The 24,976-nt window shown below is 38.8% G+C and overlaps 5 protein-coding genes across 7 annotated transcripts; 3 read left to right on the top strand and 2 right to left on the bottom strand.

Annotated features, from left to right (window-relative positions):
- Positions 1-111: 111 nt before the first annotated feature.
- LOC118268762 (uncharacterized) lies at positions 112-10,052 on the top strand. Of its 3 annotated transcripts, none has more exons than XM_035583408.2 (4): positions 118-311; positions 7,588-8,980; positions 9,070-9,207; positions 9,401-10,052. In XM_035583408.2, the coding sequence occupies exons 2-4, from the start codon at positions 7,654-7,656 to the stop codon at positions 9,517-9,519; spliced, it is 1,584 nt and encodes a 527-aa protein (XP_035439301.2). In that variant the 5' UTR covers positions 118-311; positions 7,588-7,653; the 3' UTR covers positions 9,520-10,052. The 3 variants fall into 3 exon arrangements, with proteins under 3 accessions (XP_035439303.1, XP_035439301.2, XP_035439302.2); XM_035583409.2 differs by lacking the exon at positions 118-311 and adding an exon at positions 3,242-3,475; XM_035583410.2 differs by lacking the exon at positions 9,070-9,207 and having other exon boundaries at positions 112-311.
- On the bottom strand, positions 10,044-12,516 carry LOC118268792 (translocon-associated protein subunit gamma). Its single transcript, XM_035583456.2, has 4 exons — positions 12,244-12,516; positions 11,888-12,107; positions 11,307-11,438; positions 10,044-10,332 (listed from the first exon to the last, which is right to left on the bottom strand). The coding sequence occupies exons 1-4, from the start codon at positions 12,374-12,376 to the stop codon at positions 10,266-10,268; spliced, it is 552 nt and encodes a 183-aa protein (XP_035439349.1). The 5' UTR covers positions 12,377-12,516; the 3' UTR covers positions 10,044-10,265.
- Positions 12,517-12,860: 344 nt separating this feature from the next.
- LOC118268749 (condensin complex subunit 1) lies at positions 12,861-21,029 on the top strand. Its single transcript, XM_035583384.2, has 21 exons — positions 12,861-13,096; positions 13,176-13,289; positions 13,420-13,592; positions 13,706-13,881; positions 14,096-14,237; positions 14,337-14,432; positions 14,555-14,728; positions 15,091-15,252; positions 15,624-15,761; positions 16,254-16,619; positions 16,764-17,087; positions 17,412-17,612; positions 17,782-18,324; positions 18,403-18,582; positions 18,778-18,980; positions 19,192-19,362; positions 19,439-19,711; positions 19,825-20,089; positions 20,230-20,433; positions 20,670-20,775; positions 20,888-21,029. The coding sequence occupies exons 1-21, from the start codon at positions 12,979-12,981 to the stop codon at positions 20,968-20,970; spliced, it is 4,212 nt and encodes a 1,403-aa protein (XP_035439277.2). The 5' UTR covers positions 12,861-12,978; the 3' UTR covers positions 20,971-21,029.
- Positions 21,030-21,494: 465 nt separating this feature from the next.
- Positions 21,495-23,273, bottom strand: LOC118268785 (uncharacterized). The gene is made up of 3 exons (XM_050699267.1): positions 23,040-23,273; positions 22,482-22,639; positions 21,495-22,089 (listed from the first exon to the last, which is right to left on the bottom strand). Exons 1-3 carry the CDS (start codon positions 23,127-23,129, stop codon positions 21,744-21,746), a joined length of 594 nt encoding a protein of 197 aa, XP_050555224.1. The 5' UTR covers positions 23,130-23,273; the 3' UTR covers positions 21,495-21,743.
- Positions 23,274-23,399: 126 nt separating this feature from the next.
- On the top strand, positions 23,400-24,836 carry LOC118268777 (ADP-ribose pyrophosphatase, mitochondrial). The gene is made up of 4 exons (XM_035583436.2): positions 23,400-23,746; positions 23,826-24,060; positions 24,135-24,283; positions 24,477-24,836. The coding sequence occupies exons 1-4, from the start codon at positions 23,479-23,481 to the stop codon at positions 24,776-24,778; spliced, it is 954 nt and encodes a 317-aa protein (XP_035439329.2). The 5' UTR covers positions 23,400-23,478; the 3' UTR covers positions 24,779-24,836.
- The last annotated feature ends 140 nt before the right edge of the window (positions 24,837-24,976 follow it).

The raw sequence follows: 24,976 nt of genomic DNA on the forward strand, positions 1-24,976 counted from the left end.
TTTTATATGAAAACAACAGTATGCAATACAAGCCGTCCGTTGCTCCGCGCGTCTTCGGTAGAAAGACAGTGTATAGCCTCCAGTAAAGATGCGTCTGCGCATCGAGCACGTGCACCCGTCACGCATCACGGACACCCAGAAATTCGCTTAGTTTGTCCTGAGACTCCATGCCACTCGCACGCATGGAGGTCCGATGCTTTTCCCGCGCAAGTGACTATGAAAAAGCAACCTGATATTTATGACGTGGGCCTGGCCGTTGTGTTCTTGGTAGCAGATCGACTGAGAAATAGCAACACTGAAGAAATATTTTCGTGAGTATCTTCTTTAAGTGCCGGTTAGGGCTTTGACCGTGTCGTCGGCGTATCGGCTCCTCGTCCGGGCTAAAAGAGTTCAGTCGATCTATACTGAACCTGTTGTTCACCTTGTTAAGGATCGACGAACTTCTCTTGCTGGCATGATGTGCACTTTAAATTTTTGCCCGTTAACAGTGCTTACTTTTGACTTTATATATTTTTGTCGTGCTATTCTACAATTTTGCAGAGACTTGGATAAGCACATATTTTATTTTAATAACTAATAACTAACGATCGGTTCGTCAGTCTGCAATTATTATCCTATCCCACCATATAAAATTACCATACTTTAAAAAATATGTCATACATTTGTCAGCTATGTAAATTATTATTAATTCTAATTAAATATTTAATCAATAAAATATATTGAAATTTAGGTAGGTACATAAAATAAAAGGCAAGCTTTTATGCAAATACATTATGCTTCTTTCACTCAAAAATTAAACTAGTCAAACGACAACTTAATAATAAACAAACAGTGAATTAAATAAGTATCCAGACTGTCCATAAAATATTTAATAGGTACTGATCAAAACGAGTTTCACTGGATGTAATTTATCGTTAACATGCAAGAGACTATTTTCGTGTCGTACTTTACTATTTTGATAGACAATTACGAGAATGCTTTCGTCTGAACAAGCTCATCATTATGCTTTATAGCCACAATTACGGCCTGAATTAAACGTCGCCAATTGATTCAAGGCAAAACTTGTATAAAAACTCAGCGTGGAAAGAAGGATCATTACATATTTTTACATTATGTATGCAATCGACAGAATCCCGGCTCGACTGGTGGAGCATCCGTTGTCCATAAACGCATCAAGCTAGCTGAACAACTTTACTTTCATTTACATAATACGAAAGATTAAGTGTATTATGTTATCTGGCAGAGAGCTGTCTTTTATGGCGCGTGCAAAAATTGTCAATGAACTCCTACACAGTAAATCTTCGGCTATAGAGTTTTTTTTTTCGTTTAAAGTAAAAAACAAGTTATAAGTTTCGATTTAAATTAAACAATAAAATAGCCATCACATTGGTAATAAATCGTTTCAAAAATGAATTCTGAAGCTGCTCTCTTATTTTCTGATCACTTTTATTCTGAAATTAGAACTGTAAAAGAGAAGAATTTTTGCTGAGCCCTGGATCCGCACTTATAGCTCACTTAGATAACTTTACATAAACCATAATGAGATAAGTATTTGTTAATTTCATAATGTAGGTAACACGAATAACTAGATCATACACAAATTGCAAAACATTTTATCTGCTTGCTGCAATCTCTTAAAACTTAGATAAGTACATAATTATGTATATTTCGTTTCTTTTATAGTAGTACAACTAACTAGTTACAGCAATCTTGCACGTAGACACATTTACACGAGATTTTTTTAGTTTCTATTATCTGTTGGCTTATGTCACAAACTCACAATATACCTAGGTCTTCACATCATATCTTATGTCATAGATACTTACCTAGATGCTCTATTTAATTTTTCCCACAATATCTAGGTAGACCATCTTCTGCCAAGTGAGTAAAAAATCCAACTTAGAATTTTCATATCGGTTGAATGCTTTTCATTAGAGCTACATCATCATTTTGTTATCGGGGGAATCTCCTGAGTGGCGACGGCGACGACGTCACGTTAACATCCGATACCTACGGTCCATGTCACTGCTTAACGTCCATGTAATTATTCCTCGTCACGCTCTTTTTATTTACGTACCCACAGAGAGGAAATCAAAACGATATAAAAACCAGATATATTGCTAGCCATTCGAACGCAAAGCATTAATCTCGATGGTTGTTAAACCCATCGCAGCGAAGTGACTTAAAGTGCTCATTAATTCTTATTCGCAACTCAATAGTAAAGCCCTACGACAGCATGGAAATTATCTTCATGAGGTAGTTACATAAATTACGTAAGAAATTATATATTGCAGGGTCATAACCTCAGAGCTACAAAAGCATATCTTCCGAGACTTCCTTGTCCGCAAAACGATCTCGTAATAGCGCTCGCAAAGGCTCTGGGCAATGAAAATCAAAATAAATGTCCGGCCACAAAACAGCTCGGCGACCATAAATCAAAGTGTTTACGACGACGCGACACTTAGCCTTATAATCCTGCGGGATGGCCGATGGGCCTGCACCGAGACACGCGAAATGTGCTCTCTGCATAATAGGAAAAATAATGCCCTCATGCAGCAATAAATCATTGTAATTTAGAACATACTTACATTACCCATAACTCAAACAAAAGACAGACAGACAATTACTATTGAACTAGTCATTATGCAGTCCGTGCGATCATTTTTAAGACATTCAGCCTCTCCTGAATTATGGGAAATCCAGAAATTAGTATCGAAGTACCTATTAGGCGGTTCAGTGTGCCCTATAATTATTTATCGATTTATTTCTTTTCGAATTCGGTTCTTCAAGTTTCTGGAAACGTAGATGAGGAAAGAGAATTTTGAATATGAATTAATTGCAATTTCAAAACCAAGCAAAATTTTAAAGAAGTAGAGACATCTTGAAATCTTCAACAAACTACCTCTACTTACATAGAGCTAAGTTGTTTGGGGATTGGGATATAGATAGATACCACTCGTAACTACCAATCTGAAATGTGTGTCTGAGCTTACCATAGGTATTTGATATGATATTATAAGTACTTATCATTAGCGTAAGCGTAAGCGTTTTCATGGTGGCCGCTAGTAATGTTTAATTTTATTTAAATTTTAAATGAATCGTCATAGATCTTATACACCATGGCAGTAAGGAATCCAGAACAATGTACATGGAATTCAGAGAAAAGGTTCTAAAGTCGCACTTTCATTTATTTTTTATTGCCGTGGCAGACATTAAATTGATATGTGAGCTCAGTCAGTCTGTACAAGCTCTGAGGCAAACGCGAACGTACGAGTATGTGTTAGCTTCGTACATTTATCCGCAAATAATATTTATGGTGTCAGTATGTAATTCGGTGCGCATGCACTGGTTTAGGTAATAGCTATGTGTCACGATACTTTTTAAAGTGAAAACCATATTTACTAGTGTGTGTAAAGGAAGCAGTGACGTGAAAAGATTTTGATGGTACATGAACGAAACTACTGGTGATAATATGGTAATGGCAGTTCTAAAAATTCACTCATAGGTAATGGCTAATCCTAGTCAAAGAACATTTTTTAAACTATGACAGGTCCATTGAGAGTTTTTGTCATTTCCTGGTACTTTTTTTCATAATTCATAAACATTAAAAATACTATGTATAGGTATACGATGGTTTACCCATGCGCCATAAATATAATCGCTGTTCAGTCAGGTCCTATAATGAAGCTAGTTGCTCGTCCCATCACATAAATTCTTATGGGGAAGAACGAGTTTCAAGTATCAAGTTAATTTTTCTCAACCTTCTTGATAAATAAATACTAAAACACAAAAACGTGATGCCCTGGTTCACCTTGATCGCCAGCCCCAGACAGGTAATGTCGAACAAGGTTATTTATGCTAAACCTCGTTTCAGATTGACCAATTAAATGTAACAACGAATTTTGAACTCAAAAGCAATTTGCACAAGAGATAAATCGAATAGCAGTTCAAGAACACGATTTAAAATCTGCATAGCAGGGACATGGTCAATGCCAGATATCTAATATAATACTTACCTAAATAGCATGTTTTAAAGTTTAGTAAGAGTAATGGCCATACTCAGAGTCATTTAATGGTTACTTAACCCAGTGCTTAGCTATTGTTTTCGATACAAAATCGTTAATAAGGAATAGTTTAAGTAATCATTAAATGTCTCTGAGTGTCAGTAAGACCCTACCGCAAACTGTACTAAACATTCTTACTTCACATATCTACATGTTTTAATGAAGCACCTAAGGGGAACCTAAGACTAAGCACTCGGCAGTCGTCCTGGCCAACTCGGCTCTACTAGATTTGAGAGACATTCAATAGAAAAGAGCACCTATGAACCCAGGCCTTTATCTTATGATGCAGACGTATTGCTTAATTTTTATGTTAGTAAAATTTACCTTTATATAAGGTATGTACGGTAACTTAACCACAATACCTACCTTCTTAGCTGTATACTGCGCTAGGCAGGTAAGTATTCAATAATCGTACGCACGCACTGCAACTGCAACGGTTTCTTAACTACAATTTCACCCATAACAGAGGCCTGCACAATACAACGCACCCACATCTGATGCACACAGCTCATAAATGATGCACAACTATATTCCTATAATTAGAAGTCAACATTAAACTATGAAATTACTAAGTAGGTACAATTCGAATGTAATTGAGGGATTATGGATAATGGTCGACTGAAAGTAGATCGTCACGAGAAGGTACGACACGAAAAAAAAAGTTAATTGTCATACGTGGCTTAGGATTCATAAAAACTACAATAAAGTGTACTCAATCAATTAGATAGAAATACGTCGTATGTGTGCAGAAATGTGTTTTTTAATTACACAAAGTGCTTTAATCACGCTTGTAATTTCGTATCGGTTTCTTGTAATTTACGAACATAATAAGTTTCAATGACTTATCGAATGATCGCGATGTTCGTGTATTAAATTAGCGTCATTTTAAATTGTTAGGTAGACGCGTTTTGTGATTAAGTATTTGCTTATTCGTGTTAAAGCTTCATTTGTTATCATAACTGCTAAAAGAGGCTTCTAATTTAAATACGCAGGAGAGAGGGATGGTGATGAAATTGCGATAAATTGAAAGTTTTTCAAATGTTTTTAAGCCAAAATGTTCTTTTACATCGAAGATTAACTGAAAATACTATTATCGGACAGCCATGTAGGGCATGCAGCTCTAAATTGGAGCTACAGATAAGCGTTGCCCTTTGCAGGTAGTTTGACCTCTAGTGAACAGTGAGGTTTAGTCTAAGCTCTAAACTGACTTGAAATACTAAGTACTCGTACCTAAGTATCATTACAAAACAGACACTTCTCTTACTTCATAATAAAAACAGACACTCACTGGTTCTTCCGTAAGTAATTTGGTACAAAAAATCATAATGCCTAATTACTAATTACCTCTTTCAACAAGTTAACATCTCAAGTAGGCGTTAAGCTAATATGCGTTGTATCATCACAATGAATGAGCGATGCAAGTGAAATATCAGTTAAATAATTGTCTGTAACGGAGGAATGTGACGTGGAGGTAAGGCGGCGCGCGGCTCGGTAGCTCCGCACGCTCAGCAGTGTTGGACGTGTTGGTGTCTCCACACAATCAGTTCAGCCGAGTTTCACTCCGAGTATTCGTGCTGTTACTTTTACAACGCGCTGCCGCACACGAACAACGCTCTGTTTCCCTAAGTCTCATTGTTTCTACTATGCTCAATCGCACTGTCAGAGGAAAACTTTGACTTTCCACTGTGTCACCGTCGACGCTGGTGATATATTTGAGACAATTTACATGCTTAGCCACAGGCGAACGTAAATAGTTAAAGTAGCAAATGGAACTGTCTTTAATGACATGAAATAAAACAGATGATTTTATTAAGCTGAAAATACTAATCTAACTAAAAGGGCTTTAGCTAAATAAGCACCTCCAACCTTATTTCAAATAATGCAGCAAGTGTATATTGCATTATTATTTTGTTTAATGCGCTAATACCCGCCCATTAAGATAACTATCTATATTTATAGAAGAGATAGATCGATTACGAAAGCGCTCGCGGCTCGTTCACACTGGCTGAATAAAACAAAGTATGAAGCAATCATTGGATACGGTTTGTGCGGAGATTTGGAGGTGATTTAAGATAACACTACCGAGTCCCGTTGCCGGCTGCAGAGATCGTTTGCTCCTACGATTGTCGGATGGGCCGAGACTCCGAGGCGAGTCCACACACCGTTACTTTCGCACCAAATCTGCCTACAATACGTTGCTCAGTGTACTTTGATTCGGATAATAAGTTTAAAGTCACGATCCGGTCCGTGAAGCTGTCTACGTAATCTCTCGGCTGAATTAGAGGCTTCCTTGTAAGGAGAGATGCATATTTTATATTGAAGCTATCGCTGAGACGAATTGCGGTCACCGTACATTTATTCTCTAAGGGCGCGTTAGGAGATAATACTGTTATTGTGGTTCCGGATCATAGAGCTATTGTTTACTTTGCTGTTAGTCTTTAATTCATACGTAACTTTAGCATTTGAACTTATGCCTAAGATAAAAATCGTTGTACAAGCTATAATGAAGTCTTATCTATCGTATAAAAGAGGCGATTGTCTGGATATTAGCATTAGCACATCAATCTGCCTCGTAGGTCGAGTGGTCGCAAGTGCCACTGCCGGAAAAGGGGTCTCGGGTTCGAATCCCGGTTCGGGCAAATAATTACTAGGCTTTTTTCGCTTTTCGAAAATTTCTCAGTAGTAGCACGGAGTCTGGAATTGTGCCCAGTATATGGTAATAGGCTCACCCCCAATTACGTGGGACTTATAACACAAATGGTGATAAGTTAGCGTACATTGTACAGTGGCATTACCTGCGGTAATTTGCACCTCTGCCTACCCTTTCGGGGATAAAAGGCGTGACGTTGCAAACCACATCAATTTATTTTCCTCGCGGTTCATTCAGTTAGCAATTAAAGTTAATACCATAGCATTTGCCCACTTTTTGTGAGAATTTTTAATGTCTAATCTAATCTTTCAGACTTTACAAGTCCATTTTACAAAATTAACATACCCGGATCTCCTTTCTCCCGCCCAGAGTTTACATCACCAGGGCTTGAATTTTGTGCTTTGTGCTTACTTACAACACTAAACTGATTAGACTATCAAAATCAGAAGGTACCTACCTACTACAATAGATACCTATAAAATACTAGTGTAATAAAAAAATCTATAGATTAAATTGTTAAACCATACTACAACAATAGCAAAATTTCTTTTGAAAAATAATAAAATCGCACTTAAAGATGTCTTTCAACTAAACAGAACAATATCATAATAAGGCTTTAGACATTCGTGATCACGTTCCCTGTATGCATTCAGAATGTAAGCGTTACCTCAGCCTTTTCAATCTTAACGACCTAAAATAAAACGACAAAGAATACCAAATCGGTTAAGTTAGGGCTCCTAGGAGGTGCAAGGCGACTGTCGAACCGGTTTGGCCGGGAGATTCTTTGTTTGGTTATCGCAGAGTCGAAACGTCGCGACTTGGGTCGAGACGGATATATGGGTGCTTGACTGACTCCCCTTTTGTCTGTTTCAGAGGAAAGAGGACAACCGCGGATGAGTCTGCAGCGAGACTCGGGCAGCTGAGGGCCTGGGCGGCCTGATGGCGAGAAGAGCGCTGCGCACGCTGCTTGTCACCGCGGCGCTGGCGGCGCTCGCGGGAGCGCACGCCGCGCGCTTCGGAGACCGTCTCGCGCCGCGCGTGCCTGCTGCGTACTCACCGCGCAACGCGCCCTCCGCACAACACTATGTCGAGAATGAATACGACGATGTCTACGAGCAAGACTACGAGGAACAGAACCTTTCCGTCGAGGAAGAGGAGCCGCCGGAGCCGGAATCGGATACTCCGCTGCGCCGCCCCGCGCGTACTGAAGCTCACCGCCTGGAAATGAGCACTGAGTACTTTGTTATACCAGAACGTCTTTCATCGCCAACGCCACCTTCAACATCAACAACTTCTGCTCCTGAACCACAGCCGAACGTGTCCGTCGTACTGTCGCCGACGCCTCATATCTTAAGTGCTCTTAGACCAGAGTCTTGGGCTGTGCCAATATTAGCCCTCGCCTGCGTCAGCATGGTGACTCTCGGCGGGTTTGAGGCCTTTGTGATATGGGGAGCGAGTCGCAAGGCGCCAAGCCATCGCCACCTGTTACTAGGACAGACTTTGCTGTTCGGGCTGTTCTCGTGCGCTGCTACGGCGGCACTCTTTGCAACTACGCCGACTGCGTTCACGTGCGGTGCTGTTCGATTTGGAACAGGTGTAGCCTATGTAATAGTATTCGCTTCACTGTTAGTAAAATGTGTGTTTTTGCTTAGTTTGAACGGTGGAGTGTATTTACCAGCGGCGTATCAAGGACTTCTATTATTTTTCGCTGTAATGATCCAAGTAGCCATCGGAGCCCAGTGGCTCGGTGGCTCTCCTCCGCGAGTGATAAGTGGTGGCGGCCGATGTGACGTGCACATGTCAGACATGCTGCTCTCGCTGTGTTACGCGGCGTTCTTGATCGCAGTAGTGTGTGGGGTGGCGCTGCGCTCGCGCGGTATTCGCGATAATTACCGGGAGGCGACGCACATCGCGGGTGCGGGGGGTGCCACCGCTGCAGTCTGGGTGTGCTGGGTGGCAGCGGCACTGGGAGCACCCGAGCGACACCGCGACGCTTGCGTGGCTGCAGGACTGCTGGCGACATGTGCAGTTGTGTTTGCCCTTATGTTTGCGCCGAAAGGTCGGCGTTTAGCAGCGTTGGGCCGCGAAGGCAGATGGGACGCAGACCGCGACGAGGGCCTCAGCTCCCTGGGAGCTGGTGGTTCTGGCTACTCACCCTCCTTCTTCCACTTCAAGCCGGTGAAGTACGGCATGGTGTCGGCGGCGGCGCCGGCGCCCGGGCCGCCCCCTGTGTTGGACCGTAAAGAGCCGCCCGCTCAGCCAGCCGGTTAGTTAAGTATCTAAAGTGCGCTACTAGTAAGGACTAGCGCTTCCACGCACACAGATTGACCGCAGATCGCGACGTTCTTTTCGCAGATCCGTACGGAGGCCTGTTCGCGAACTCGTCGCACCCGCACTCACGCGTCCTGTACTCTCCGCCGCACTACACCATGCACCCTCTAATGCTAAACTATCACTACAATTACCCGCCCTATCCTTACTTGCTGCCGCCAGGTAACTATTCTTACGACACTCGCTTGGAATTCGAATGCACTCTCACTTCACGTTTTCTATCTCAATTAAAAACGAATAAATAATGATTATGGATATCAAATTGGTATATGAATATGCGGTTTTAGTGCAACTCCAGTATGGCACAGTATCAGCAGGTAAGCCGGGTATACTGACAGTGTGATGTTGTGTGCAGGCGTGATGGTGCGTCCGGAGGAGGGCAACGTGTACACGAGCGTGGAGCCCACCTTCAGCAGCAACCCCAACGTGTACTTCCAGCGCACGGAGCCGTTGCACGTCGGCATGATGTACTGAGCCACTGACAAACCACAAGTTCCGAAGCGAACACTGGGATTTGCAGCGCGACGCCATTGTCACTTGCCACCCGGCAATCTGTGACACGATTTGTGTGAAGATTGTTGCTGCTGTTGCATTAAGTATTTCTACAGGCATTTCTATTAGCTTGACAAAATTATGTTATTATATAATAAATAAGCAATTAAAATACTCAAAAGTCATACTAACACCATCAGTACATAAAAAACTAGATTCAAATCTATGAGAAGGAATTATTTTCTAGTCAATCGGAAGTACATTTGTAATGAGCTATGAAATAAAAATGTAAATATTTCATGCAGCAGTAGTAACCACATACTGTTTAAATGTGACATTTAAGGATTGTGTGAAACAAAAGCTGTTTGTGATTTTAAACTCTATTACCCACCCTGAACAATATGAAGAACAGCTGTTAGAATAAAATTAGATATATACTACTAAGTGTAGAGAAAACCATATAATTGTAAGTTTCTCTTATGAAAATTGTAAATAAAACTAAAGACTGTTTTAAATTTTTTTATTATAATTAAATTATAAAATTACTCTATATTTATTCAATGTTAACACATAAATAACTGCAAAGTTTAGTACACATGCCTCATCAAAATAGAGGGATTTCTTCTGAACTCTTGTAACAATCTCACTCACTCACATTGTTGCCACTTTCAGTACTATAGACAAAAGTAGGTGTTCATCTTGTTCTGTTGGCACTACACACGCGTTCTTTACTTGGTTCCGGTCGAGAGCAGGGCCAGCAGTCCTGAGGCAGCCGTCAGGGACACAATGTAGTTACTGTTAGCTAAGAGTTAAGGATTTATATTAGCTTTTTTGTTTACTGAGAAAAATCATTATATTTCAAAATTGTCTGTCAGTATATGAGACACAATAGAACAAACGCATAAGTATTTACTGAATTAGCTAGGAAATAAATACAACGTACAAATATGTAAGTTCCAGTTAAATAGTAGTACGCGGGGGGATCGAGACGCGGGGTGCGGGCATCTGCCGCTCGCTTAGTTCTTCGCGGTAACAGCGAGCGGCACGCGCGAGCGGTGCGTTATATTTTATTAATATAGTGAACGCTATAAATTCTTAGTATCGTTAAAGCAAAATGTTAAAACACACAACCAATAAAAATAGTTGTTTTATTGTGTGCAAAATTTATTACATGCAATTTTAATTGTAAAAATAGGCACTTAACTACTTATTCCATGGATATCGCGTAAAATATTCGATAAATATTCGATAAAAATTGAAAAAGTGTGGATGTGGCAGTTAGAGTATTTTGATACATTCTAAGACCGGAGTAAAATTATCTATGTGTTATAAAACAAAACCATAAACCTTTATTTCCTTGTAAACATAAACTGTACTTAATTTTAAACTCAGTTACCAAATTTCAAACCATAAATCCTTAAAATGACAAAGATATGACAATTTATAATTTTTGCAATCTTAAATTCGCTCTCCTGTAAAATTTAACCTTATACTTAGGACGTGTCGATATCTGCATTCCCACATACAATGGGTTATAACTCTAAAACTTCTCAGAGTGAACCCAAATAGCCTATCAGTACATAAATTTATCAAAATTCTAACTCCAATAGTGAGTCTACTGACAGATTTTTATCATACATCCCATCAACTATGGACTTTATTTCCAATCAGTAAGGTGAAGTCACTTTCACCTTTCTTATTGGACTCCAATATGATTGGTATTATTGTATGATCAAGTTTGTGTTACTAAGTAGTTTGTAAAAGGATACACAGTGGGTGTGAATGAGCGCAGGATGTAGAAGCTGCTGAGGATGACAATGGTCAGGAACAGAGCATTGTTGTAGAAGATGGAGTAGGTGGTAGCCTCGTAATCAGCCACCTCATTCTTCTTCCACAGGATCCTGAAAATATGAACAAACAATTGTTATACTCAAGTAGTGTATTGTCTTTAAGCAACATAATTATAGTGTTAACATAATATTAAATATTCCTATAGGAATTTGCTACCAACAGCTGTTGACCAACAAAAATGAGTCAAGGACTGTCTTTAGCTAACAGCTGGATACCGCTTATTGCTCATTCTTATTATTATAATACCTCTACCAGAGCTATGGTAAATGGGGTTGAATAAATATATAAATGAAAGTCTACCAGAATGTCTAATAAAAGTATGATTGATAGTATAAATGTGTCTGGTAATATTAATGTGATTCCAATTTGAAAATAGTAATGAATGTTTAGAAAGTTCACGATTTGACTATTTACAGTACAAATAAATAGACCACCAGTTGTTACTTTTGACTGAACAACATAGAATTTCTGATACAAAATCTGATGTTATTGACAGTACCTTTCATCCTTCTCCTTCCTGCTCATCTTCTTGTCGTCAGCCAGCTTGCGGGCCATCTCGCGCGCTACGGCGTCTTCTCTGCGCACTGCTACGCGGTGCTTCAGCTGGAACTTGGTGTTCCTGTACGCCAGGGCCAGCAGCCAGGTGCTCGCCGTCGTCACCATCGCGAACCACGCCAGGGACGAGCTCACTTCCAGGGCATGCACCCTCCAGAACAACCCTGTAACAGTGATACACGAATGTTACACATACTTTCACTAGACCTCATGATTATACTCGATTGACCTGATTTTATGTATGAAACTATATCTTTTAACTAATGAATAGTTTCAACACAGCATTAAGACAATACTTACATATCGGAATAGCTGATACGATGAAAGCGTTTCCGTAAAAGAGGGCAGAAGATTTCGTGGATACATTCCGGCTGAAATCTTGAAGCAGCAATTCTTCCTCTTTTGTGAAAGCCTTGTTAGCCTTACCCGACATGATTGTTTATTTAATATTGAACTTAAATTCACTAACACTTAACGTACACTACGTGTAGTAAAATTACAAAATGATAGCGCTATTTGCCACCTTCACTTCAGCTGGCTGGTGCGCTGGCGAGCGAAAGTCAAACGTCAAATGACATGTAAGCAACGTGTCAAAAATATTGCTATCATTAAAAATTACAATGTGATGTCATTTTAGGTGTACCAAAAAATCACAAGTTTATTGATACCACAAACTATACTAATTATTAAATAAATCATCATAAATAAATCATATCAACTAAAAATAACAACGATTAAAGGAAAAATACTTTTATTATTTATTTCATTAGTAATGTAATCTAATAAAAATTATGGTCTAAGAAAACAATTAGTGTTGGGCTAACTTGATGCAATCACAATCGAATCGATCGACTCTACCTAAACTCGTCAAATTATTGCAGAATAGCGACTAAGTTTGACAGCCGCTGTCAATTTCAAATTTCAAAAATAAACGTTTGATGCCGCCATCGTTTGTTGATGTTGTTTGTGTGAACGGGATTGTTATTTTAGCGAACTAGTTATTTGAATGGATAGAATCTTTTGAACCTACTGAAAATGAGTAATTTTGAATTCGCTATACCGCTTCAGAAGGATGAATTACTTGAATCTCACGCAGGACAGTACCATGTCGAGGATATCGTGCAACCGCGCGTACTTTTATCAAAACTACAAGGTAATCAGTGTTTATCTATAATTTGATAAAGAATACAATGAATGCGTTTTACAATCAATTAATTATATGACATTTTTAGATGCTGCGAGAGCTTTTAATGCAGAAGGGGTGGAATACATATTGGAACACTTTGATACGTATTTCTCCATCATAGTTCACGGCAACAAACTAGAATGGAATGTTATAAATAAAGGTAACTTATGTCCTCACTAAAATAAAATTAACTGCTGCATATTTGAATATAACACCTACTTTTAACATTAAAATCATATTTACAGAAACTCTTGTGAACAAAAGTAATAAGTATTTGCAATCCTTTTCAGGTTTTGAACACATCGTACGCGCAAGTAAAAGCCTCTGTAACCACTTAGAGCTCATATTGCAAGAGAAAGAAATTGATTCGGACGTCAGAGTTAAAAACTTGAATATTTTGAAAATGATAATGTATTTGTACACACAGATTATGAAGACTAAAGACACTAAACTTGCTACTGATGTGAGTATTCTAATATAATGTTTAAGTTATAAGTACAGAAATTATTGACAATATCAAAGAAATTTGAAACTTAACCACCACACATTAAGCTTTCTTTTACTTACCAAACACAGAATTCTACCAAACTGACACTGGGCAAAAAAGGTAAGAAGGTAACAACAGATGAAGATGAGTTCTGTGGCTGGACGGAGTCTGACAAGCTGGCAGCCCTGGTTACACTCAATCTAGTTCTGCAGCAACCCTTGTTTAGGCTGTGGGACCCACCCTTAGCTGAAGACAACTTTGTCTCGTAAGTAAACATTCAAATACATATATGTTAAAATAAGGTACTACAGGATAATAAACCTGTGTTTTTCACATAGAGTATATCTATGGAAAGGCCTATTGATAGTCTTGATCCAGTATTAAATCCTAATAAGAATCTTGCAAGACCATTGAACTAGCTGGTATTATATTACATAGAAATAAGAAAGTTTAAAACTAACTTTTATTTTTATTTACAGAATGGTGGCAGATCCTTGCTACAAAGCATTGGAGGAACAGATAATTAAAAATAAATCTGTCAGAGAAACTGTGTTTCAAGTGCTTGGGGTGCTCATCAAGAAGTTCAATCATGGCACATCCTGCCTCATCAAATTGGTGCAGGTATTCACAATATACATTGTTTTCTTATTTTTTTAGACAAATTGAAGAGTAAATAATGGTAAAAAGTGCAGACCAACTAATACTGCTTTCTCTTTTTAGGTACTTCAAATGGTAGAACATGCTGTATCACCAATTTGTGCAGGAGTAGTGCAACTAACAAAAGAATTTGGCCTTGGAACTTTTGGGCCCCAAATGGTATGGCAATTTATTTTAAATTTATAACTATTTTTTTTACTTATTCAACAATCTGAGCAGTAAAAACCTTTTGAAAAAGAACCTTAGTTATATGTATTAAGGATGATATTCTCATTATACAGGTGAGAGAAATAGCAGAGGCACTAGCATCTACAGAAGATGAGAATGTGGGAGCTGGTACAGAGCAGAGTGCTGCCAGGAACTGTGGCGCCTTCCTATTGGAGCTGACTAAGGAAATGCCTAAAGAGATGACCACTGCCATCGCCACCATACAACCTTACTTGGAGAGTGATGAGGTAATCCATTAGAGTACTATTTGCTTAAATTGCTAGATCAATATAAATAGTATTTTTTGTTAATTTATCTGATGGTCCTATTCTTGACCATGCAACCATCTTGAACAGGACTATATGGTCCTTAGGATTATGGTATGATACTGGTAAAATATTTTTTTTTAAAGGAAAATATTAAATTTTCTCGTTTGAATGATAAGCAGTTTGAATGTTGTGAAAGCCAAAGCAAATGACAGAATCTAGTATGTAGTACAATCTAGGTACTGTACAATTTCTTCCTATGGGTAAATTTGACAATTTATATGTATAAGTATGTACTTATGTAGACTTATTTCCTTTTTGCTAACGTTTTTGCTTATGTCCAGTCATACACGCTCCGTATCAGCGTGCTGGGTATGATGTGCGAGGCTCTAAGTTCGGAGCTCCGTGGAGAAGGGCTTCCAGACGACATGCGCGCGCAGAGGGACGACTTCCTCGACGACCTCTACGAACATATGCACGACCTCTCCGCATACGTGCGGCATAAGGTACACTTCTTGTTTATAAATTCTTTGATATTCCAAAATGAACTTTATTGCTTAAGTTTTAAGGATTACTTTACAATTACAACTGATTAATGTATCTCCTAGTACTTCTAGTTTAGTTTTATGCTGGATTTTGGTATGTTTTAGTTTTAACATAGCCATACGGCAGCTTTACATATGAGACTAAAAATAAAAATTTGTTGTAATCATGGTGAACATCCATGGCACAGAGATCTTTAAACAATGAAAATCTCTTGATTTGTTGTGGAATGTTCTTTTCAATAACAAACTACAGTTTACCTTAATCCCACTTCTAAAGTACGGGATTTGTAGCCGTAATTCTATGTTAACTTTATGTCGTATGCTTTGCACAGGTGCTGCAATTCTGGTGTCGTCTGCAAAGAGAGAACTGTGTACCAGTAAGTCGCCAAAAAACTGTGCTTGAACGCTGCATCGGGCGACTGAAGGACAAGGCAGCACTCGTCAGGAAAGCTGCTGTACAGTTACTCAAGGTATCTACTTTTTGATTGATTTATTTTTATAATAACTATCGGGAGACATACTTAATTAACAAAAAATCGCGGTTTACTACCTACGCCTAATGTAGTATGCTGCGCGACGTCGCCGCGTCTGCGCACGCTGCTCATGATGAAGAGTCCCTCTGTGACTCGAAACTAGTAGAGCTTATCTCTATCAATTTACATGAGTAAACCGCGATTTTTAGTTAATTAAGTTGGTTGATTTATTATTAAAGTCACCTACCACATTTTGGGTTGTTGGCTATTCGGCCAGGAGCACCTATAATTTGTAACTTAGTATGTATATATGCACCTATAATTAGATAAACGAAATTAGTAATTAACTCCCACTTTCATTAACAGAACGAGGTATCGACGTCTCGAGTTCGAGCCTTGGTTGACTTACATAATCTCCTCATTGGAAATTAAATCCAATATACATATTTGGGCATCAACTGACTTAAACAATCCGTCTATTCTTTGCAGATATTCTTAGAATGCAATCCATTCTCAGCACAATTGAAATTGGAAATACTTGAGGAACAATTAAAAACTGAGCAGGATATATTGGATGATTTACAAAAGAAGTTGAATAACGGACCTGATCCGGAGTTAGTTAAACAATGGGAGGGTTTAGAACGAGAAGTTGTAAGTGCTATTAAGAAAGGAATGGAGATCCTTACACAAGATGAACCAGAACTATCCCAGGCTTCACTGGACAATTTGTACGAAGCTATCCGCAAACATCTTCATGACAAGAACTATTACAAGGCGTATCTTATTGTTAAACACACTGAGAGACAGTATCCTGATGCTAAGTTAATGAGATGCGATATGGAGAAGAGTGATCAGGTAACAGCGGTATTTTATTTATAAAACAAAAAAAAATTTTTATGGTCAATTCGGTTTCTTGACCCAATGTCTCGAACTTCTTAGAAATTGGACTTCATAAAAAATACATACAAATAAATACATTTGATGCAATTTCTGTTGCAGATTGCGTATTTCGTAGCGTTACTCCGAAACATATTCATAATACCGGATAGGACGACATCTCTGACACAGCAATGCGAGCAAGAACTGGCGCTTTATAAAAAACTAGAGGAAAAAGAGAGCATAGTTGCCTTTCTCCAAGAGTCAGTACATTTTAGTCGAATGGTGTCTGAAGCAGTGCCTGTTATAAACTCCTTGCTGATGTCCAAGCAAGCTGGTGATGTCAGTGAGGCGATAGACTTCTTCACGACTGCACACCATTTCAATATCGAGTCTGCGAAGATGGGTGTCGCCAACATGTTGCTACTTGTTTGGTCTCCTGATCAGGTAAGCAAATCACATTATTAGTGTTGATAAAATATAATGCATTGAATTTCTATGACTACTCGCAAATGCGAAGTTCATAATCCAATCAAGAACCTACTGGTAAAATCCACAAACTACTGAGCAAGTAGTTTTTCAGGTTTCAATATTGTCACGAACAGACAGACGTGGCAAATGCCTTTATTTTGTGAAATCAATGATATGTAAAATTTTTCAGCTTAAATACTTTGTACTTTTTGTCACCCCAAAACATAGATAGAACTAATAATATAACCTAAAATTGTTTTTAGACATTATTTTTAATAAATTTGTTCTTTATAATCCTAGGATAAACGTGAAGCAGTAGAGCGTGCGTACCGCGACATGTACTTGGAGTGCGACAACAAGGCGGAGCGCGCGCGGTGCTTCGCCATCGCCAAGAAACTTGTCTCGCTCATGTCTCACATCGACCGCGGCAGTGCACTGGCGCTGGAACATCTCGTCGCCAAGTGGGTCGAGAAAGGAGACATCAGTCCTGGTATCATACAGGTATAGCCACAAAATATATTGAAAAAATCCGCTATCATGAATTTTAGCGCGATAATTTAAGTTATCTTCCTCTCCCAGCCTTCCTGTCTGGTACATTCACAGCAATCATACCTACCATTCAAATCTCTCTTTGAAAATCTCTTATAATTGTTTTATCTTTGTTATACAGGTGTTCTGGGAAATGTTCCTAAAGAAAATTGACGGCACTACGGACATGGATAGTTACGCGGCACTCACCTTACTTGTGATGGTCGCGAAGGCGAAACCTTCTGTTGCAGTCGCTAATCTTGACGTTATACAAACACACGGACTAACATCTGATTACAATTCGAGGAACTTAAGTGTACAGCTGTTGTTATCTTTGGCGAAGAAGAACCAAAGATATCCTGAAGACCACGCGCTGTTCACGTCAATCTACGATAGTTTAATGGAAGTATTCTCGAAGTTTGATAGATTTACAGCATTTGCAGCCAACTCCATCGACCTAATATACGCTATCTGTGACACTCCGGAGATATTGAGCGCGAAAATTCTGGCGGAGATGTACAAGAGAATTGAGGACACGATAGTGAGAGATGGTGAGAATGAGGAAGAAATTACCGTGCCTGTGGAACTGCTGACTCGCTTTGTGTTTCTGCTGGGACAAGTGGCGTTACAGCAACTCATATACCTTGATATAAATGTGTATAGTGAACTCAGGAGAAGGAACCAGGTAATTACTTATCCATATAAACTAGATTTTAGCTTTTTATAATAATTGTTTCTAACTAATTTCCTTTTTGATTATCAGGTTCGTGAAGAAAGAAAGGCTGAAGAGAAACGTAAAAAGAAAGCCGGCGCATTTGCAACGCCGGGGAGACGTGGCCGTGTAGATGATTTACGTCGCCAAACTCTCATGAATGTCAGCAATGCAAGCGCGTCGTCCAGACAACAGCGATCTGCCAGCGTCACCTCCACCAAAGGACCATCGGTAACTATTGCTGAATGAAATAGAATTCGTAGATAATTTTGTAATACTCGTAGCTTTTTGGCCTACATATTAGTTCGACGGTCACTTCCTTTATAAGTTATTGAAAGAATTTCTCTAGCTAGCTACTGGTGAAACTCGTGTCCTCACGATCAAACAAACGGCTTCCGTGGATCATTGTGTAATTTGTCGGTGTAGGTAAACACGACAATGACGGAGGAGGAGGGGCTAGAGGGCGCCGTTGCGGACGACGCGGACGCGGAGTACGTGCGCGGCGTGTGCGAGCGCGACATCGTGGGCCCGGCCGCGGCGCTGGCGCGGTACGTGCCGCTACTGCGCGCGCTGCTCACCGCGCCCGCCGCGCCGTCACTGCAGGCCGCCGCCGCGCTCGCGTACACCAGGTACTGCTTTTTATTTCATTGCTCATTGATCTTCATATCGGACACAAGACGTTCACTACTGAGCATAGCCCTACCCCATTATGATATTAATTTTGAAGACACATAAAGACCACCTACTTTTTCTGCAAACTGCATAGAGAGAAGCTTATCGTCATTTAAAAAAATGTTTACAGAATGCTTTCGCTTTTTATTATATAATCAAAATTTGCAGGTTCATGTTGGTATCGAGCGCGGTATGTGACGATGGTCTGCAGCTGATGATGACGGTATTGAAGAAGTCAAAGAATGTGTCTATGAGAACCAATCTAACTATAGCTTTCGCTGATCTTACGTTGCGGTTCCCCAATCTCACTCAACCTTGGACACATCATATTTATCATATGTAAGTACAAAGTAAAACAAATAAAGTTCTCGTTTAATGTGTTAAACTGTTTCTTAATACTATTATTGTATTTTAGCTTGAGTGATGAAGAGTTGGAAGTGCGTCAATGTGCAGTCAAAATGCTCTCCTTCTTGGTTCTACATGAAATGGTGCGAGTAAAGGGACAGATTGCAGACATGGCGCTTTGCTGTGCGGACAAGGACCCGCGAGTTGCTTCCATGACAAAAATATTCTTCAAACAATTGTCACAAAAAGGCAACGCCTTGTACAACGTCATGCCAGATATCATATCGAGGCTTAGTGACCCTGAACTGAACGTACCTGAGGACCATTACCGATCTATTATGAAGTAAGTAACCTCACCAGCAAACTTCGTTCTACGTGTCTATGAGTTAAATTAAGGTTTTGTCTGAAAAAAGTTACCCTTGTTACCCTAAAGATAACGGTTTTTTTCTTCCATAGATATATCACATCTCTTATACAAAAAGACCGCCAAATGGAAGCCCTAATCGAAAAACTATGCCAAAGATTCAAACTTTCAACTGAAGAGCGACAGTGGCGCGATTTGGCGTACTGTCTCTCCCTGTTCACGTACAACGAAAGATCTCTGCGCAAACTCATTGAAAACCTCGATTGTTATAAAGATAAACTGCATTGTGCCGGAGTTATGGACTCCTTTAATACTTTGATGAATAACACGTCGAAAATGGCGCGCAACGAAATTAAGGTAAGTTCAACACATCGTTTAAATATCGTTAGTCCCAAATTAACTTTGGAAACAAGACAGCATACACGATATTAACTTAACCTTACAATGAAATATGACTGCCACATATTTGTTCACTCATTGTCAAATATTTTACACAGGCTCTTGTCACGGAATTAGGAGAAAAGATAGAAGAATGCTTTGCCGTCCGCGGTGAAGAGAACGGTAACACGGAAGAAAATAGTGAAGGAGGTGCTAACAGTGGATCGCCGCCGACTCGGAAGACCGAGCCAGTGAAAGCCACGCCGCGCCGTAAGCCCGCAGCCAGGAGAAACCGACGTAAATCGTCTTCTAGCCCAGATGAGGTAAAATGATCTTTATTGCGTGTAGGCAATTGGAGGGCTAGACAGAATACAAAAACACACAGAGCATATATGACAAAAAAGTGGCTTGTGACTCAGTTTCTTTGCTTTCAAGTGTAGTTTTTATACAATAGAATATCTATGGCAATGGCACTATTCTGTATTAATAGAAGATATTGATAATAGTAATCATGAATTGTAGTATAATAATAAATCATGTTTACAAATCGTTGTTCCAGAACGAACCTCCAAGTAACGAAAAGACACCGCAAAGTGTAAGAAAGTCCAGCAGAAAAGCGGCGACAAGAACGAATAAAGCAGTCGCAAATGATTCCGATGATTCTGGTAAGATTTTATTATACGTTTACAAATATCAAATAGTTCAACAGTTCGTAATTCCTAACAGTTCAATCAGATATAGAAGCCTATTAATTTAATAAATGTTGCACTTTTTCAGATGAAGACTTCCAGAAGAAAACCGACGAGGAAGTGTTCAAAAAACCAACCGTCAAGAAAACAACACGACGAAGAAGATTATAATGTTCATTTTTATTTGTAATTTTTCTTAATATATTATGTAGTTTAACTAACGTAAATAAGTTGTATCATTTTAATTTAATCCTGAATAATGTATTGATAGTATAGTATCGATGTGCGATTAGTTGCAATAATAGTAGAGACGCAACTACTCAGTAAGGGAGATTTGGAATAACGCCTGATATATAGCGATTAGAAATTGACTCAGGGAAAAGTATATCAACTGATCGACTATAGACCCACACCCCCTAGTCCTTCTTCCTGCGCCCGGTGCGCCTAGTTTTGGGCGGGGCAGGGAGTCGAGATCTTCTTTCCCGCTCCGCAGTTTCCTTGTGTGATAATATCACGTCAAACCCAAACCTAACATGATGGTAAGCAATCGCGGATCGTGGGGGCGCGAGAGTCCATGGACACTTGAAACACCAGAGGCATTACAAGTGCGTTGCCGGCTTTAAAGAGGACTACCCCACCAGGGGTTATGAATTTAAGGGTAGTTGTAGTAGTGAAGAAATAATTAAAAGAACATCTTTAGAATCGATCATGTATTTGAATATAATTATTATTGGCACTTCATTTAAGGTTTTAATCTTCTAAAAACTTTTATGTAGGAGTTTCACTGCAATATTGGTGATCATTCCAGACTGTATCATCAGGACTTGCCGCTTCATAGAGTTGCTTCAGAAGCATATTAGAGTTTGGAAAACCAAGGATCAAGTTTCGGAACCTGGTGTTGTAATCTTCTTTGTTCATATTTTTGAGTGGATATGGTTCAAAAATTAAATTGGTTTCTTTGGTTTGACACTTTTATTTGATAAATTAATCTTTGGCAGGTTTTGTGTACAATCTTCATGGAGAAGAATAAATTTATCACGCACCATGTTCTCTACTCCAAATAAAAGGACAGCAACATGTTTACATAGGGCATTCGTTCCACTCCCAGCAGGACATTTACAATGTGATGCTTCTGGATTTCCACTTTTATTTAAAACTACATCAACTTCATTTGGTAATGTTTTCATGGTCCCTTTAATGTATGTATTATCACAAACAATAGATGATTTCACTGTCAGTAAAATTCGACTTTCATATAACTGCATGATATTATTCATCTTTTTCTCTGTGCTGGAATAAAAAAAGTATTTAAAGTTATGTACAATGAAGTGTGTAGGAAGTGTAGGAAGATTGCAATGATGCTTAATATAAATTATGTTATGTCCGAATAAAAAGGCTATAAAAAAAAGTAAACTATGTAATATCTATCATACAACCAACTAGTGTCTGCTAGTGCCAGTGGCTTTGTATGTGCAAGTAGGTGAATCTAGAAAAAAAAACTGCAATTAGTGCTCACCTATGCTTCCTAAGGAACATACATGCTAAGTTTCAGCTTCCTAGGTCCAGCAGTTTTAGCTGTATGTTGTCTGTCAGTCAGTCACTCACTGGAAGCTGAACTTTGCTTGTGTGAAATTGATTACTATTAAGTTATAGCCATAAGTCTCACTGTCGAGAAGTCTCACTAGCCTAAATAATGCCTTATCATTGTTTTGTCCAATGGAGGCAAAATTGTATCGCTGTTTAAAGCCTGATAGGTTTTTGGTAATTTCATCTTTGGGTCTTCATCAGTACGGCATTCAGGACTAACATAAATATTATTTTGGTCATTTAGCTCCAACCTGTAATAATGTTACATTTCATTGTAAGTTGCAATACATTACTTCACATGCCATTATTAAAATCAAATTATTGTTTAACAAGACCAATAATTACTATACTGTAAGTAATTTTAGTGTTGTTGCTCCAATTTGGGCTATTGATGATTTCAGCATACTGTAATTACATTAGTTTTTTATCTTTGGCTATGATTGCCTCGTTGGCCGAGTCGTCGCAAGTGCGACTGCCGGGCAAGGAGTCTCGAGTTTGATTCCCGCGTCAGCAATGTTATGGCGGGTTTTTCGAAAACGTTGTCTGGAAATAGGCCCGATATATAGCAATAGGTTCACCCCCATTACATTGTTGAGACAAACAAGTACATGTTATTATAATATGACTGAATTTCTAACGAAAATTAATTTACCTTCAATGAGTTCATCTTTTTTCCCAATAAAAGAAGCACCCCGTTTTTTTAGTTCATCCTTTAGTTCGGCGATTCGCCAGTTGCAATACATTGCTGAGTTGTTAAAACTTTGTCAATCACGGCTGAAAAATGTTTTGTAAACAAAACAGAATAATAACAGAGCTGTCAAACCGTGGACTATAGACCTATATATTATGTACTCGTATTTTTTTTACTTTATCTATGCAGGATCTATTGTGAAGGATTGTGGATACTATGTGAAATGGTATATTTTATTGGTTCTTACCTAGAAAAAAAAACAGAATTTTCGCGTTATTGAACTAAGAAATGTACTGTCAACTGCAAACTGTCGTTCTGACAGTATGAGTGTCAACAATGAACAATCCCAAGTGTCACTCGTACAACTTTCAAGAAAAGATAGTGATTTGTTGTGAAATTGTATGAATGAAATTATGAAAGTAGCTTTAACCGGCATTCAGATAAGGACATTTATTATTACAACTATATGTGTTTTAATGATTCGTTCTAGCGTTACAATGATTACCGTTCATTTTAAATGTCGTGGAGGCCTTTATCCCCGCTCTAATGTTGAAAGGTTTCCTGTTCCTGATGATAAGGTCAGCTGGTCTTCAGAATACAAGGGATATCTACCAAATAATCACACTTCATCTTCTATACGTGGAAAGCCATGGGCAGATCCAAATATTGGTAATATAGCACATAATGATCCATAATTCTATACTGTGATTAAAACACAACTTTTACATTTTCAACTCTGGATTTATAGGAGAACCCGGTTTTAATCCACAATGGAACGCAATGGACGGTAAAGTGAATAGAGCCAGCTATATGGGACAATACAGTATAAAGGATGGATACCCTCTGAATCCTATTGGAAGGACAGGCATTACGGGCCGAGGAGTTCTTGGAAGATGGGGCCCCAATCATGCAGCTGATCCTGTTGTCACCCGATGGAAGAGACTTGAAAATGGCGAAATTGAAAAAGATAAACTAAATAACAAGTAAAATCAATCTATATTTAAATTGGTTTTAATATGGTTTTTAGATTGTAAAATGCATTTTTTTTTTATTTCAGACCCATTCTACAATGTGTTGTGATAAAAAGACGTGACACTGGAGAGTGGGCTCTTCCAGGTGGTATGGTAGACCCTGGTGAGAAACTGAGTGCTACCGCTGCAAGAGAGTTCCAGGAAGAAGCTATGAACTCTTTAGTGATGAGTGATGGTAAGTCAGTATACAGGATGACTCACAACTAGATGTATTCTTCTGGGGAGGTGATAATACAACTAATTTCCTACGAAATTAACAAATTGATAATGTTTTATTTGTAGAATAAATTCAACACCTAACAGCTTTTGTAGGTTAAAAAAACTGTCTTGAATTCTAAATTTATATAACTGTTACATAAATATTTCAGAACAAAAATTGCCTTTGATGGAAAAGTTTAAAAAATTCTTCAGTGAAGGTGATGAAATATATCAGGGATATATTGATGACCATCGGAATACTGACAATGCCTGGATGGAAAGTATAGCTTACAATTTCCACGACAATACTGGATCTACAGTTGGTGCACTAAAGCTACATGCAGGCGATGATGCTGTAGGGGTGCAGTGGGTAGATATTACCCCTGACATGAAGTTATATGCAAGTCACAAAGATGTAGTAATGCTAGTCTATCAAAAATGCTTGGCAAACTTTTCTCAGGGAGAGAATTAATTTGTTTTTTATTATGTAAGATCTTAATTCATACAATAAATTATTTTTTACATTACAACTTGTGTGGTTTCATTAATAGTTGATGGGGTGATGCGCCTTTCTATGTAACACTCACTTGCCATGTGCCAGTTATTTATGAATTATTAAATTCATAAAATAATTGCTACACACCAGGCTACGCGCTATTACAAAGATTTT

Source organism: Spodoptera frugiperda, chromosome 2, assembly GCF_023101765.2.
Source record: "Spodoptera frugiperda isolate SF20-4 chromosome 2, AGI-APGP_CSIRO_Sfru_2.0, whole genome shotgun sequence".
Taxonomy (NCBI): Eukaryota; Metazoa; Arthropoda; class Insecta; order Lepidoptera; family Noctuidae; genus Spodoptera; species Spodoptera frugiperda.

Bases quoted from the DNA above. Each gene is read 5' to 3' on its own strand.
- LOC118268762 (XM_035583408.2), top strand. From the start codon at position 7,654: ATGGCGAGAAGAGCGCTGCGCACGCTGCTTGTCACCGCGGCGCTGGCG. The intron at 8,981-9,069 runs GTTAGTTAAGTA...TTCTTTTCGCAG, and splicing joins GCCGCCCGCTCAGCCAGCCG to ATCCGTACGGAGGCCTGTTC. The intron at 9,208-9,400 runs GTAACTATTCTT...TGTTGTGTGCAG, and splicing joins TCCTTACTTGCTGCCGCCAG to GCGTGATGGTGCGTCCGGAG.
- LOC118268792 (XM_035583456.2), bottom strand. From the start codon at position 12,376: ATGTCGGGTAAGGCTAACAAGGCTTTCACAAAAGAGGAAGAATTGCTG. The intron at 12,108-12,243 runs GTAAGTATTGTC...TCACTGTTACAG, and splicing joins CGTATCAGCTATTCCGATAT to GGTTGTTCTGGAGGGTGCAT. The intron at 11,439-11,887 runs GTACTGTCAATA...TCATATTTTCAG, and splicing joins AGGAAGGAGAAGGATGAAAG to GATCCTGTGGAAGAAGAATG.
- LOC118268749 (XM_035583384.2), top strand. From the start codon at position 12,979: ATGAGTAATTTTGAATTCGCTATACCGCTTCAGAAGGATGAATTACTT. The intron at 13,097-13,175 runs GTAATCAGTGTT...TGACATTTTTAG, and splicing joins ACTTTTATCAAAACTACAAG to ATGCTGCGAGAGCTTTTAAT. The intron at 19,363-19,438 runs GTAAGTACAAAG...ATTGTATTTTAG, and splicing joins ACACATCATATTTATCATAT to CTTGAGTGATGAAGAGTTGG.
- LOC118268785 (XM_050699267.1), bottom strand. From the start codon at position 23,129: ATGTATTGCAACTGGCGAATCGCCGAACTAAAGGATGAACTAAAAAAA. The intron at 22,640-23,039 runs GGTAAATTAATT...TAACATTATTAC, and splicing joins AAAAAGATGAACTCATTGAA to AGGTTGGAGCTAAATGACCA. The intron at 22,090-22,481 runs GTGAGACTTCTC...TTTTTATTCCAG, and splicing joins ATAAGGCATTATTTAGGCTA to CACAGAGAAAAAGATGAATA.
- LOC118268777 (XM_035583436.2), top strand. From the start codon at position 23,479: ATGAATGAAATTATGAAAGTAGCTTTAACCGGCATTCAGATAAGGACA. The intron at 23,747-23,825 runs GTAATATAGCAC...CTGGATTTATAG, and splicing joins ATGGGCAGATCCAAATATTG to GAGAACCCGGTTTTAATCCA. The intron at 24,061-24,134 runs GTAAAATCAATC...TTTTTATTTCAG, and splicing joins AAAGATAAACTAAATAACAA to ACCCATTCTACAATGTGTTG.